The sequence below is a fragment of the Centroberyx affinis genome, unplaced genomic scaffold (assembly GCF_046629955.1).
Source record: "Centroberyx affinis isolate AG114_WGS23_722 - 3 ecotype Tasmania unplaced genomic scaffold, CSIRO-AGI_Caff_v1 ptg004565l_1, whole genome shotgun sequence".
NCBI lineage: Eukaryota > Metazoa > Chordata > Actinopteri > Beryciformes > Berycidae > Centroberyx > Centroberyx affinis.
The window spans coordinates 109,504-123,715 of record NW_027282192.1 but is presented as its reverse complement, the minus strand read 5'-3'; the positions used below and the strand labels follow the sequence as shown (position 1 = coordinate 123,715).

Below are 14,212 nucleotides of genomic sequence, written 5' to 3'. Positions count from 1 at the left end.
ATTATGATTATTATTATTATAATTATTACAGTATTTTGTGTTGTGATATATTACTTCTTCACCAGACTTTTCTGTTGAATCTCTGCTGTAATTAACTACCTTACTTGTCTCTATTGTGAAAATGTGACTATTATTCATGTCAATCACAGGTCACTGTAAGCTGTGCCAGAGACCTGTTGGTGTTGTTGCATTTCCTTGGTCGCCGATAGAGGGCAATAAAAACACTAGATTACTAGATGCCCTTTTAACTTTTACTTTACCTCTATATTGTTGAATGGAAATGCCATACATTTACTCAAAGAAAAGATGAATGAAAGAAAGAAAAGTAGAGCAACACATGGCAAGGACAATATCAAAAATCACTGTTGTCATGATACCAGTTTCCCCATGCTGATGCAATGTAAGGTAGGCTGACACACTGTAGACTACTGGGTGGGTAGTCAAATACAGGGTGAAGTTAATCACTCACGCCTATACACTATTGTCTGCATAAAAATTGTTTACATTTGTACGCGATTAATGTAATTTTTGCTTTTGTCTGGCACATGTGGCATTAATGAATTTACTCACTGGATGAACATGATCTTCTTTCAGTGCCAAATCTGTGAGAATCCGACATGTGGCATACAGATACACAACCCATGTGTGGCCAGATACTTCAAAGGAAGATCAGAACCGAGGTGTCCTGCCTGTGATGACCTCTGGCCACATGAAATCCCTGGTATTTATTATATTATTTATTTGTGGACATAGTTTACTTTGCACACATATAACAAATGTTGATGCAGCCATTGTAAAAGTAGTTGTTGGTTGAGAATTTTGTGTTACACTATACTGATTTGGTTCTACTGTATAACAATCAAGAAAGAATTGTCTGCAGTAATGCAAGATAAATACATGACAGAGGACTTTTACAATGGCTACCACAATGACTGCCAAGAATGCTGAGTGAATAAAATGAGAAAACACACTGCATTTGGGCACCTATTAATTGTTGTCCTGTTCCTTTCAGAGGTCAGGTGGCTCCAGTCTCAGCCCAGAAGATGAAGAATCCTAGCTTGTTTCAACAGAAACAAATATGTTGTTAATGTATGTGTTGTTGTTGTTTTTGTTAAAATGATTACATTTTGTATTTTTTAAGATAATAAACAAAATAGTTATGTAATGGCCTTTTACATTTTTGTTTGTAGAGGAGCCAAACCTATTATAAATATACAGTATGCATTTCACAGACTAAGATGCTGGTGAGAGAGACTGTGAGGTGAATGAAATTAGATTTGCCTTATGCAGAGACAAATTTATAATATCAGTGAAAATAAATGTCCAAACACAGGGCTTGGACAAACTGAAAGAATCATTTCAATCAAGTAATTGATCTTGGCATGGCGATTACAAGAAACAATTATTCAAAAAACAGTCTGGAAGGAATGAAGGAAATATGGAAATGGAAAGCATTAAAACAGATGCTGCATTTGCATTATTTAGATATACTCTACCATCAAGTATAACCAAGAGTATTATATTATTATTATTACCCTCATTGATTTTATCACGTTTCAGTCAAAACCCCTGCTGAAGCTGATATTGACCGTCTAAATTGTTTGAAAATGTTGTCTGTGAATAGTGGCCTTAAAGTATCTTGGCCTCACAGGAGTTATGCTCCAGTATCTTTAGGGTGACAATGAACTTAATAGCTTTTCTAAACCATGGATAGAAAAAGGCATATATCAGTGAATTCAAACAGGAATTAAAATACAACAGCCAGGACACAAAAGCCCAAGATGAGGCATTGTTTGAGATGTCCTGCCCTGCAAGAGAGGGATAGTAATAGGGGCAGAAACACATCAAAAACACCAGTATGACAATACCAAGAGTCCTGGCTGCTTTTTTCTCTGATTTCTTGGCAGTCACAGTCACCTTACCAGGCGTAACAGTTGTAATGTGAGACTGCAAGGCACGCGCCTGGGACACGGCCACCACAAACACTCTCATGTATAGAACAACAATAACTGTGCAGGGGCCGATGAAAGTGAACACAAGGTCGACGGCCCCAGAGATATAGTCGATGACCACCACACACTCTCCGTAGCAGGAGTTGTGCCTGTCTGGTTGCCGAAGATGGTCCTTTAAAATCAGCCCGTTGTAGAGAACCGAACAGGCCCAGCACAGACAGACAGAGACTTTCACTCTGTGCTGAGTGATTTTGGCGGGGTACTGCAGAGGGTAACAAATGGCTATGTAGCGATCGATCGATATGAGCACCATGTTTCCCACAGAGGCAGAGGTGAGAGTGAAGCCGATAATGTACGACAGAGCGCACATGAGGCGACCCAGCACCCAGCAGGTCTCTATGAAACGGATCGTTTCCACCGGCATCACCAGCAGTCCAACAAGGAGGTCCGACACGGCCAGGGAAAGGAGGAGCAGGTTGGTGGGTGTGTGGAGCTGCCTGAAGTGGGAGATGGAGATGATGACCAGCAGGTTGAGAGCCACGGTAAGCAGAGCGATGAAGGATAGCAGCGTGTAGAGAAGAAGAGCCTCGGAACGAGGACGCATCGGCCCTCGGCAGGAGGAGTTGAGGAGTTCGGGGTAGCAGAGCTCGGTTCCCTCCAGGCTGTCCATCGTCAGCCACTGGAGAGGAGAGTATTCAGAGACGGACAAGTGCAGGCTTTGACGATGAGGACCTGCAGCGCTCTGACCAAGCGAGACATTGTGCAGCTCATTTATCTCCCTCTCTCTCTAGTGGACACAGTTCCCCCGTCTCTCTCCCTCCCTCTTCATCACTGCCTGTTACACTCCCTCTCTCGTCTTCCTCCCTCGACTCCCCCATACCTGTCCAGTGCTCCTTTTCCTACCTTTTGCATCTCTCTCCCTCCCTCTTTGTCAACCTCTTCCTCGTTTCTTGCATTTTGTTTACTTCCTCATCTCCCCTGCTCTTCATCACTAATCGTAAAAGAGCCCTGCTGTGGGCTTCGAAGAGAGACCCCTCAATGTAGACACTGGTTCAGAGACACAATAAGTGATTTCATGCTGCCCACCCACCAAATTGACACAGACTGGTATTTTGCCGACCTGGGGCCTCATTACAGAAAGAAATCCTAAATTCTTGTCCTAACTTATCTTGAGTTTCCAAGATAGGAAAAATCTTTTTATTACAGAAGCAAATCTTAAACTCATGGCTGTGTCCTATCTTATCTCAGACCTCCTCTCTTAAGTTAGGAAATCCTAACTATTTTTGTAAATTCTAAATCTCAATTGGCAATTGTTTGTTTTTGCCTATACCTACGATTACAATGTGCATGAGAAGGCGCTCAACTTCAACAATTACCAAACCACGGTTGGGTTTTGAATGTTGGAGGTAATTAATTACAAAAATAAAGTAGCAACAATAAAGTCTCAGGCCTTCAGTACAGTTACTTATGTGCAGTTTTGGAAGTTAAAGGAATAATTCACCCAAAATTGAAAATTCTGTCATCATCTCCTCACCCTCATGCCAGTAGAAACACAGGTGAAATTTGTCCATATAACACACAGGGAGGTTGCCAGCACAACTCCAAAGCAGCCTTCTCCAAAACAACTGAAGTCAGTGGGAAGCAGTTCTTCAGAGTTCCAAAAAGACCTACAGTATATTTATACCATAATTTAGTGCAAATCTTAACTACAGCTGATTGATTTGCAACAAATAATGGTGTATAGGTCTTTATATTCACAGTGTGAGTGTTTGGCTCTTTTTGTTTTGGAACTCTAAAGAACAGGTCCCCATTGACTTCAGTTGTTTTGGAGAAGGCTGCTACAAAGTTGTGCTGGCAACCTCCCTGTGTGTTATATGGACAAATTTCACCTGTGTTTCATTTGGCATGAGGGTGAGTAGATGATGACAGAATTTTCATTTTTGGGTGAACTATTCCTTTAAGTAAAAGATGTTCTCTGATCAGTTACCATGCAAATAATATTGTTAAAGTCTTATTATATTATTATGTTGAGTATGTTTGATGGAGTTGAGTAGATATGAAGTAGTCCAATTGGAGGCACAATGGTTTGAATTCACCAGTTTCACCTATTTGACCTATTTGACCAGTCACTTTCCTGTTGAATGGTGTAGAGAATGGTTCTTTCTGAAATGCCACCCCTGTTCAAAGGTAAGATGTGTGGAAGAGGCATTTCAGTGGCTGGATTAGGTCAATCGTGTGTATTAACTAAATAAACACTACCACCAGCATGGATTCCTTACTGATATCAGTTGCACTTTTCCAATAAACTAAACATCGCACAAAAAGTTCGGAACTTTGTGTTTGGTAGATTATTTCTCTGTTGTAACAATGCTTCTTGGCAATACATTTTATACCGTTGGAAAGCCTGTTTATTTCCCTTTTAAATGGTGCCTCATTTGTAAGGAACATGCATTTGTGGGATGAGCAGCACAGCTGAGTATGTGGGTTGCGCTCATGTAAAATTTGCCAAATCTTCTCTGCCAATGCCAAACAGCTTATTCTGCTGTTGCTATTGACTCTTGTTTGGTGTTGTTTGGTGGATTGGATGATTGAAGTCTATCAGTAACAAGGAAGAAACAAGACATATTGGCAATTTTACAATTTATTCGTTTAACAAACAGTCAGGAGCCTCAGTAGCATGTGGAAGAACCACATGCACAGCCACAACAGCCTGGCACCTCCTCCTCATGCTGGTCACCAGCCTGGTCACAAACTGCTGGGGGATGGCATTCCACTCCTCAACCAGGATTTGTCGCAAGTCAGCCAACATGGTTGTGTCGGTCACTCTAGCACGAACAGCACGCCCAAGCTGATCCCATAAGTGTTCAATTGGGTTGAGGTCAGGACTGTTGGCAGGCCATTCCATTCTCTCTACTCCCAAATTCTGGAGGTAGGCTCTGGTAAACCTCGCTCTGTGGGGGCGAGCGTTGTCATCTTGGAGGATGGAGTTTGGTCCCAGACTGTGGAGATATGGGATTGCCACTGGTTGCAGAAACTCATCTCGATATCTCTCTGCATTGAGATCGCCTCCAATGATGACAAGCCTCGTTTTTCCAGTGATGGAGATGCCGCCCCACACCATCACACTGCCTCCACCAAAAGGTGTTACTCTATCGGTGCAGCAATCAGCATAGCGTTCTCCCCGTCTTCTCCACACTTTGACCCTACGATCCAACTTCCGTAGGCAGAATCTGGACTCATCGCTGAACATAACGTTCCTCCACATGTTCAGGTTCCAGTGCAGGTGCGAATCAGGTACCTGATTGTCAGCACCTGGGGGTACCGGAAGCTCAAAACAAGAGTCAGTAGCAACAGCAGAATAAGCTGTTTGGCATTGGCAGAGAAGATTTGGCAAATTTTTCATGAGCGCAACCCACATACTCAGCTGTGCTGCTCATCCCACAAATGCATGTTCCTTACAAATGAGGCACCATTTAAAAGGGAAATAAACAGGCTTTCCAACGGTATAAAATGTATTGCCAAGAAGCATTGTTAGTTGCTACATTTGTACCTTTCTGTTACTGAGAAACAGTGTGACTGTAACCAGCAGCAAACAAATCTTCATCTATTCATCATGCAGAAAATTATTTCAGATTGATCTGTCTTGCCATGGTGAGCTTGCTCATTATTAAAAAACGACTCAATTTTCAACTTTATTCTGTATAACTTTCAACTTCCTATTTCCCTTCTGTCTATGTCCCCTTCTCAATTGTATCAGTGCCTATGATCCGCTCTCTAACAACCCACTAAATTAAGAAGCTGGTGTTCACTATAATGTTGCATTTAGCTCTTGCTACCTTGTTCTTTTGTCCGCCAACCATCTCCCTCCTTCATCCACTCTCCACTTTGACAAAACTGTCATTACATTTGTAGCTATTTTTCAAAGTGGCTGACTTTCCACCCTTCAATTAACTCCTTTAGATGTGTAGGTGTTTGGATTGATGGCACTGAAAATTAGTATAAAGTATTAACTTATTAGTAAATGTTTTGTCACAAGTGTGTGCCATTTACATGATCAGGGAATAGGTGACACCTTACTTTTCATATACAGGAAAGTTTGCATAGTCTGTCCCAACTCTAGCCACGGCCCACATGTTGTGTAAAGGGCACAACCCATGGTTGCATCATGTGTTGATGTTGGAAAGTATGTTTAATGTTTTTTAACACCTCTGACTGGGGTGATCCCATTGTGGTTTGAGGTGTTATTATATGACATTGTTACAAGGAGGTGTGAATACTCCTCTGGTAGAAAGTTGCTGTGTTGAAACTAATGTAATCTCTTAGGCGTTGAGTTAGACTCTGTGTGTGTGTGTGTGTGTGTGTGTGTGTGTGTGTGTGTGTGTACATGCGTCCGTCCGACATTAATCACCTTTTGGCCTGGATGGCCTATAGGTCTTGGTTTTCATCTTTGGTGATCTGCAGACACGCTCTGACGCCATCTTCTCAGAAGCCATCGGTGAATTTAAGATGTGGTTTTGGATATCCTGGTAATCCAGGAAGCAGTGGGTGCTCCACTGTACACATAGTTGTGACACTAGGTAGAATATTTTGCATGTACCAGGATACAGCAGGTCAGCATCTTTCCTTTGTGTAGCCTACATCTATAGGGGTTGTTGACGAACACTATTGAGAGCAGCACATGCCTATTTTCTAGAGAAATCTCAAGTCCTGCCCTGCAGAAGGGGATCTAACGATGTGTTGCATGCAAAATTACACATAGACTACAATAGTTTGCTTTTGGTAGAATGACCTTGTGGATCCTGATTCCTGGTGGAGATCAGGAAGACCAAACACATACTTAGTGACCTGGCCTGACCTATGTTGAGTTTGGGGGATTTATCTCTCGGTGCTGCCTGCATATTCATTTGGTAGCCTATGTGCTATGCTTTTATTGTGTATGCTGTTATGCTTCAATTACTGCAGCAGGGAGCAGCTTAAAGAGTAGAACCACCAAGACAAACCGAACTGTGTAATGTTTAGTCTGTGTAGCCTATGTACTTCAAAAATGACAAGTCTCCATTTAAATGTAGGAACTGTCAACAAAATGATTAGAACAATTCTTATCATAGAAAAACATTGCACAGATTATATAGTTGCGTTGTAATGCATAATTATATGGGGTTTTTTGTGCGAAAAGAAGTTTTTTAGTCAATATGTAAGTGTTGTGGATATGCTTTTATTGTGAAAAAATAAAAAAAAATAAAAACTAAAACAAAATCCGACCGGAAGTCTTATTGTTATTCGGGCTGGAGGAACACAAGCCAGTTCACTCGAGCTGCGCTGAGCGGGTGATTAAAATATGTCTAATATCAGTTTTGATAAATCACAACGTTTATCAAACGCCTGGATCGCTCTAAGACGGCTTGACAAAAACGGTTCGTAAGTTTCTGTGTTTTTCGACCGTAATGACTGAGAAATTATTTTCAGCCACTGATGTACTCTGTGTGTGTGTGTGTGTGTGTGTGTGTGTGTGTGTGCGTGCGTGTACGTGTATCCATAGCAACGACCTTTTTTTTTTTTTAACCCATTGGAGGCTAATGAGCAGGGAAAGGTAGCTATTCAGAGTCTGTTGTGGCAGACCATGGTATAAATCCAAAATGGAAATGAATGTTGTATTCAAAGTGGTTTTCCTACCTTTACCAAATGCTTAGATTCATGTTAGCACAGATAGCCTACAGCTTAATCATTCTAACTTCCCAAATTATCACAGGAGAGCAACAGCTGCATTTGACTGTTGAGTGGGATTACTGGTTATAAGAGGATGATCTCCTGCCTGCACCTTGGCTGTTGCAGTTTGTGTGTGTGTGTGTGTGTGTGTGTGTGTGTGTGTGTGTGAGAGAGAGAGAGAGAGAGATAGAGAGAGAGAGATTTGCTGTACTTGCAAGGTCCAAGTAAAAGTAAAATTTTCTTGTGCGGACCTAATGGTACCTGCTGCATCTGTTGCAGATGACAGAGTGGTGGCTCTACGAGAAGTGCCCATTCCTCGAGGGACTGAGGTTACCATGGTCAAACAGGTGTGTGTGTGTGTGTTTGTGTTTGTGTAGTGCTGTATGAAGTGTTAAGTATAGGAATATTGTAGCCTATATGGAGAGACCAGGCCTACATAATCTGGCCCATATTCCTGAATAGATAGTCAAAAGAATAACAAACGTTGTTAAAAGCCCCTGCCTGTATGTATGCATGTATTGTTATATTGTATCATAAATATTATACAATCATTTTTTAAGTAGCATTCTCTCTCTTTTCAGATCATCACAAGTGCTTTTGGGCTGAACCCTACCGATTTCATAATCAAGGTACAGCAACTCACGCACCTTCATGTTTAAGATGTAGGCCTGTTTCTGAATGTTTGTAGCCTATAACAGTGTGTTAATTGAACAAAAAGAGGAGAATAATATAGAAAACAGCCTTATTATCCCCCGAAGACTGGAAAATTTCCTTTTGCCTCACCTCAGGCATGGCAAAAACATTTGTTAGATAATATAACAATAGAAAAAAATCATAGTATATTCAGTATATTCAATAAAACAGATGAATGATACGCTGAAAATATCTTTGGTGTATTTTCAACATATCTTAACTGCCAGCTGAAGTTCAGAGTTAAAGGTGCAATATGTACTGTAAGATTTCTATTATCAATACCAATGACCAAACACACATTACTTACTTACTGCCAAAGAAAAGATGAATGAAAGAAAGAAAAGTTGAGCAACGCATGGCAAGGACAATATCAAAAATCATTGTTGTCATGATACCAAAGTTTCCCCATGCTGATGCGATGTAAGTAGGGCTGCAACTAACGATTATTTTCATTGTCGATTAATCTGTCGATTATTTTCTCGATTAATCGATTAGTTGTTTGATCTATAAAATGTCAGAAACTGGTGAAAAATGTGGATCAGTGTTTCCCAAAGCCCAAGATGACGTCCTCAAATGTCTTGTTTTGTCCACAACCCAAAGATATTCAGTTTACTGTCATAGAGGAGGAAAGAAACCAGAAAATATTCACATTTAAGAAGCTGGAATCAGAGAATTTTGATTTATTTTTCTTAAAAAATTACTCAAACCGATTAATCGATTATCAAAATAGTTGGCGTTTAATTTAATAGTTGACAACTAATCGATTAATCGATTAATCGTTGCAGCTCTAGATGTAAGGTAGGCTGACACACTGTAGACTACTGGGTGAGTAGTGAAATACAGGGTGAAGTTAATCACTCACACCTATACACTATTGTTAAAAACAATTTTTGGTTGAAACTGAAATTATTTAGAAATTGTGAGTTCCCAGCATGACAGCTTGAAAAACCTTGAGCTGGTTCACTGGATACTGTCTGTTTCCAGATAAGGAACCACCGCGGCTGTCTGATCCCCCTGAATAGCTCCATCCCTTCTAACAGCAAGCACATGTAAGTCCAACTCAGAGCAAATTCAGTCCTGATCTCAAAACTGTAACTGGAAAATCTTACACTTGTTTTGAACTCAACTATAATTTGCCTTGGTTGTAGACATTCATGTATTTCAGGTTCCTCCAAGGCCATTGGAAATGATGAATAAAATTTGATTTAATCCTGGCTCAGTCGTGACTTTGACTCCACTTATTTTTGTTCTTGGTCTTGAGTCGGACACAACTGTCACTGGACCCTGGTTTGTTTTGTACTCACCTAAGGTTGTCCTGGCTGTAGCCCAGCCATGCATTCTAACATAGTACACTGCATTTACTAAGCATTGATGTTAATGTGTGACGTATTTTTCATCATAGGCCATATGTGCTGGAGGTAGCCAAGATCTTCCAGCATGGTAAGAGTGGATTCAGCTAATATTCTCTTTGATAGGGGACAGTGCATGTAATGCAGTGTTATAGGTGATATGATATGTGTGATATGTGTGTGTTATTCTCTATTCTCTTGCCTGAATCACTCACTAGCCACACCCTCTTTCTGTCAAATTGATATACTAATTCTGGCTGAGGATCATGCAAGTTATTCTCAAGGGATGTTGTGTCTATTATAGTTGTGATTGTTCTGTTCCCAGTGCGTCCCAAGCCCAGGACCATCGCCATGACTGTGATCAACAAGAGCATGAAGACCAGGCTACAGACCATTGACAGGAGGGTATGACACAGTAACCATGCTGGGCTGCAATAAAATGTATACCTTTATAAACAATTAAAGTTTTGCTCAGAATCTCCCCAAAACAAGCAAGTACAGGGCTAGTGCTTTAGCAGTTTTCTCTATTTGCTATAAAGTATCCAAGAGCAGTTTTAACACTGAAATCTGCAGTACAGCAACTCAAACTGTGATGCCTGCTTTTAACATCAACGGCTGCCCTCTCCTCTTCTCTCAGCAGGGCAGAGATTGTAACATGCATGCCCCTGCATTTTCCTTCACAGTGCAGCAATCAACCCCCCAAAGTCCTCAGTCCAGATTAAAGGAGGTTGGCCCCGACCCTGCCAGTTCAATATTTTGAGGAACACTACAGCATTCTCAAAACCAAGCTGATTCTTGTTGAGAGAGAAGAGCCACATAGTAATCATGTAGTGACAAAGTAGGGATATGTTGCCCATACAGAGGAAAGCACACACTAGCCTTTTTTGGTATTGTTGTAAGATTCTAAGTTTTGATTTGATTTAATTGCAATTAAATTGAAATTTTACAACAAAGTTTTAATGCATTTGAAAATTAAACATTTGAATAGAGTTTAAATGAAAAAAACAAACAAACAAACAAAAAGCATTGCGATTGAAGCATAAGCCTGGTTTGAGCATAGGGAAGGCCTGTACTGAATGTAAACAAGCATGCATCAAGTATATGAGCACCTAAAAGCTGCCCAGAACAAACAGAGCTATTCTTGTTAAAGTTTAGACTACTCTTTCATCAAAAGATTAATAGCCCAACATCTTGGTGGCTTGGCAGGCCAGGTCACATACTGTGTGGTTTCAGTGCTGTGGGCTCAAGTTCACTGTTTTTGGATGTCATCCACCTCTCTCTTTTTTCACAAAAAAAACTGTTTTCATATTTTACTTTTTTAATGTTTAACTTTAACAAGCACTTTGTAACTCCGTTTTGAAAAGTGCAATGGTTGTTCAGAATAATCCTAGAAAGGAAACATGTACAGTCCACGGTACCCTGTTCCTTCTTTTCAGATTCAGAGACTGGAGGACCTCCTGCCTCAGATCAAACTCAGACGCAGTGAAAAACTGAACCAGGTACTTGATTCTTTTAGGCGTCCTACATTACGATAAACACAATGATAACTGTGATAGGCCACATTTTTATGGTAAGCACTATGTGGTACAAAAGCACAACAATGGCACAAACAGGAGATCTAATCAGTGATTTTATTGGGTGGACATGTGACTAAATAAATGTTATAGCTCCTATTATGATGAAACTGTGATAATGAGGAAATTGTTACAGCCCAACTCTCCATCTGTGGCATCTCTGTCCTCTGTGTCTCAGGAGATCGAGTCTCTCAACCAGAAGCTGAGGTTCCTACATAAGAGAATGCAGGTGAGTCCTTCTGCTGAAAAACACCATAAGCTTCCAACTTCTGCTCTCAGGAATTCAGATGTTTTAGATCAGTGTCTCTACTATGATACTGTGGTGTACATGTGTTATGTGTTTATCTAACATAAATGCATTCTACATAACTGCAATCTTGGTTACAATCTTACCTATCTAAGTATAGCTCTTGCAATTGATTTATTTTTCACCAAAATTGTCTAAAGACAAGCATATTGGCAATCTCAATGTTGCATACCGTGCGACAGTAACACTGAGTACCAGTGTGCCCTGACTGTCCTGCTGTGTTGCAGGTGGCAGACTCTCACAGCTGGAGGGGCGTGCTGACCAGAGCCCCACTGTGGTAGACCAGCCCCACATGTCCAGCTGCTGTAGACTCCTCAGGTCCATGGTGGAAGACACAGAAGATCTGTACGGCTGTAGTTACACTTGTTATTCAGTGCAGGTTTTATCATCTCATCATGTGTTGAGATTTCAGAGAAGTGCGGTCAGCAATCTGGGTAAAATCTGGACACAAGGGATTTGACCTGGGAACATGCTGATCACAAACCCACTTCTCTGACCTCTAGGCTACTGCTGCCTTGGTTGCTTACAGTATTGCACAGCAACATTAAACCAGGAGTACTAAACCCATACATAGATTAAAGTAAGTATCAAGTGTAGATGCACCTATATAGCCAACGCTGTGTTTCAATCTGCCACATCCAATCACAAAAGTAATCTTGAAATGAGAATTGTAACTGTAGCCTTACATGTAATCTGTTATTCCTTGCCCACCAAAATGTGCTACAGACATTTTAACTTTTACAGCGTGTTATCAAAGACCAAACTATCCTCTGATTTGCGACAAAAAATCGTATGATTCTGTGTTATCATAAATCATGTGTGGAATTGTCATTGAAGTTGTTTTATCAATACATCTCTTTTGAAGCAATATGCTATAACATTCTTCCTAAAAAGCATTTGCTGTAGCTTAAGAGCTATCTCAGAATCTCAGTTTTGGGATTTTTTCAGCCTGTAAATCTAGTGTGAAACGTAGTCTCTCACCCAGGAAACTTTTGAAAAACATATTACTACACTTTTGTTGTGACCCATGAGAATTAATTTTGGTTACCAATTTATGGGTTTACCATGGGTTTAGCCATCGAATGCTGTGGGACACCAGCTTCTGTGAAATATCAAATCAGCAGTGTTCAAATATGAATGACGGACAAATGACCTGATATCTCGGGATTGCCTTGCCTTGTGTGTGCCATGAAACCAATGAAATAAAGGTCATAAGGAGAAATTGAGAATGTTGTATATTTCATTGAATCAAATAAATATAGCCGCAAGCGGCAACTGGTGGGGTCCGAGCAGCTGATGACCTCTGGGGTGAATGTGTCATGTGGGCCAATGTGCAAGCGTGGTCCCTGTGACATACTGAGCATTTTGAAATTTGTACAGAGTTTGTACTGTATACAATGAGTGTACAATGACTGAGATATAAATACAATTGATGTGCCCCCTATAGGCGATACTTGGAGTAGATACTTGCACACATGTACCAAATTTGGTTAAGATAGCGCAATGCGTTCCTGAGTTATGGCAATTTAGGCCCCGCCAACACATCACCAAACTTTGGAAGCCAATGTTATCAAAATTGTATGAATATCAAATTTGGAGAAGATTGGACAAAATCTGTAGGATTGGACAAAATTAGTAATTTGTAGCAAAAAAACAGTTTTGGACAAAATTCAAAATAAAAACTAGTCATATGGAAATGAGCGGGGCCTTGGACTCTCTGGTGAGGTGGCGATGAAGTGTAGGAACGGACTTAGCAATGACACCAATGTTGCCCAAGTTGGTCACATCCATCCAGATGACTCTTTGTGGCCTATAGAGCCCAGCTAAATGGAAAACAGAATGACTTTTATTTAACTGGCCAAATGCGTTTCTTAAAACATGAAATTGTAAACATAGGAAATTTCATTAGTGATTCAGGAGAAACGAAAGATGTGAAAATATCATATCTGAGCTCAAATATTCAGTACTGTTGAAAAATAAATCCAGGTGCAACCTTAAATCTAAAATAGCATGCTGAGAGAGAAAGGTGCAACACTCTCTTGTAGAAGAGAAATAGAGAAGTGAAAGTATTATTTTGTAATTTGTTAGAGATATGATGGCAAAATAAAAGTGTGAAATTAACTCGAAGATCGCCTCCAGAGTAAATATCATGGCCTGGAGACACACACACACACGCACACACACACACACACACACTTACCTAAACCTGATAACATTTAAATTGACCTTTAAACATAAACAACACATTTTCCACAGTTATCCTGGCCTGACAAAACTTTATTTTAGTACACCTTACACCCATATACCTTAACATGCATCTATACTATAAAAAAAATATCAGGATTTACACATTCAAAGCCAACAGCACATTAGAAAAATAGCTATCTAAATATAATTTTGGAATCTGTTTAAGTCTAACAACTGAATGCAAGTCATGTTACAAATTAAATAGCAAAAACAGATAGACCTCTGAAGGCTAAACAAATCTGTCCTCTGTTTACAGTCCACAAACTTTAACAGCGGCCTCTATCGACAGGCCCCTACACACCTGTTAATCTGGTGAGAATGGAAATGAAAGTGGAAGCCTACACAAGGTTATCTTTTTTGAAAGATGATAACATATGTAGGGAT

At 40.3% G+C, this 14,212-nt stretch overlaps 2 protein-coding genes across 3 annotated transcripts; one reads left to right on the top strand and one right to left on the bottom strand.

Moving 5' to 3' along the window:
* Positions 1-1,601: 1,601 nt before the first annotated feature.
* On the bottom strand, positions 1,602-2,622 carry LOC139665411 (trace amine-associated receptor 13c-like). The gene has a single exon (XM_071544416.1). The coding sequence runs from the start codon at positions 2,620-2,622 to the stop codon at positions 1,630-1,632; it is 993 nt and encodes a 330-aa protein (XP_071400517.1). The 3' UTR covers positions 1,602-1,629.
* A 4,611-nt stretch (positions 2,623-7,233) lies between these two features.
* Positions 7,234-12,795, top strand: LOC139665412 (uncharacterized). 2 transcript variants are annotated; one of them, XM_071544417.1, is made up of 9 exons: positions 7,234-7,366; positions 7,938-8,005; positions 8,240-8,287; positions 9,336-9,400; positions 9,754-9,791; positions 10,026-10,105; positions 11,137-11,199; positions 11,453-11,503; positions 11,809-12,795. In XM_071544417.1, the coding sequence occupies exons 1-9, from the start codon at positions 7,291-7,293 to the stop codon at positions 11,860-11,862; spliced, it is 543 nt and encodes a 180-aa protein (XP_071400518.1). In that variant the 5' UTR covers positions 7,234-7,290; the 3' UTR covers positions 11,863-12,795. The 2 variants fall into 2 exon arrangements, with proteins under 2 accessions (XP_071400518.1, XP_071400519.1); XM_071544418.1 differs by having other exon boundaries at positions 7,249-7,366; positions 7,945-8,005.
* The last annotated feature ends 1,417 nt before the right edge of the window (positions 12,796-14,212 follow it).

What these genes read in the sequence shown, in the direction of transcription:
- LOC139665411 (XM_071544416.1), bottom strand. Translation starts at nt 2,622, where the DNA reads ATGGACAGCCTGGAGGGAACCGAGCTCTGCTACCCCGAACTCCTCAAC.
- LOC139665412 (XM_071544417.1), top strand. Translation starts at nt 7,291, where the DNA reads ATGTCTAATATCAGTTTTGATAAATCACAACGTTTATCAAACGCCTGG. An exon ending in AGGTTACCATGGTCAAACAG is followed by an intron (nt 8,006 to 8,239) that starts GTGTGTGTGTGT and finishes CTCTCTTTTCAG; the next exon opens with ATCATCACAAGTGCTTTTGG. An exon ending in TCCTACATAAGAGAATGCAG is followed by an intron (nt 11,504 to 11,808) that starts GTGAGTCCTTCT and finishes GCTGTGTTGCAG; the next exon opens with GTGGCAGACTCTCACAGCTG.